Source organism: Atta colombica, unplaced genomic scaffold, assembly GCF_001594045.1.
Source record: "Atta colombica isolate Treedump-2 unplaced genomic scaffold, Acol1.0 scaffold120, whole genome shotgun sequence".
In the NCBI taxonomy this organism is placed as follows: Eukaryota; Metazoa; Arthropoda; class Insecta; order Hymenoptera; family Formicidae; genus Atta; species Atta colombica.
This window is the reverse complement of record NW_017259207.1, coordinates 1,495,113-1,496,053: the sequence shown is the minus strand read 5'-3', so window position 1 is coordinate 1,496,053 and position 941 is coordinate 1,495,113. Positions and strand designations below refer to the sequence as shown.

Genomic DNA, 941 nt, shown 5'->3' with positions numbered 1-941 from the left:
AAAATGAATATAATATAAAAATAAATTATAATATAAATTACATATAAAAAATATATAGATATACATATGTACGTATACATTTAAAGGTATCTTGTCGAAAACCTAATGCGTATACATCGATTCTCGTATCGTGACTGCGACGACATCTCGGCGTTCGTCAGTTTATTGTGTTCATCATGGCTTCGACGGGTTAGTAATCGTCGCGAGAATGCCATTTAATTTTACGTTTTAATTTATTTACAGCGTGACGAGATGACGAAATGCATTACAGGCGAGAAATCGTTTATCTCACGCTTCGCGAAATTGTAGTCACTTGTCGTACCGGCGTGATTTACTCTCACGTTTCTGCTCGCGTTTGTCACTCTGGCTTTGCCGTCGCCGCTGTTTACATACGTCGCGAATGTTTCAGGATGTGTTCGCGAGTTATTGACGGCTCTTTTCTTGTTTCCAGAATCTCTGGTGTGCGACACCCTCGATCTGAGCGGCCAAGGCCTTAAGAAGCTCAGCCGGTGTCCCTCAGATGCTGATATTAGTACGTTGATCATTGACGACAATGACTTACAACGGCTCGATAATTTGGATTCTTATCACAGAATTACGAAGGTAATAGAATTATTAAAGTAATGCACAGTTTCTGTCCATTTCTATCAATATAAATTAGCTTTAATTCTGATTTAAACTTACTCTTTATTTTTTTCTCTAGTTCTACGAATTAGAAAAAGATAAAAAATATAATAAATTAAATTGAGATTAAAGCTTATCTATATTGATAGAAATGTATATTGAAGTCAAAATTATTATTAGAAGGTTATTAGTAGATTATAAAATTATTAATATTTGTTTCTGTAATCATAGTTTTAGAACACAATGATATTTCTTAGTTTTGTGCTCTGTTCTTATATTATCTTTTTATCATTATTTCTTTATTTAAAATATTTTAA

The 941-nt window shown here is 32.8% G+C and overlaps 1 protein-coding gene across 1 annotated transcript in view; it reads left to right on the top strand.

Annotated features, from left to right (window-relative positions):
• Positions 1–175: 175 nt before the first annotated feature.
• Positions 176–941, top strand: part of LOC108694591 — a 6,153-nt gene continuing 5,387 nt past the window's right edge. Inside the window, exons 1-2 of the mRNA XM_018204170.1 lie at positions 176–189; positions 452–603. Of these exons, the coding sequence (XP_018059659.1) occupies positions 177–189; positions 452–603 (165 nt within the window). The 5' untranslated portion in view covers position 176. The remainder of the gene's footprint in view (positions 190–451; positions 604–941) is intronic.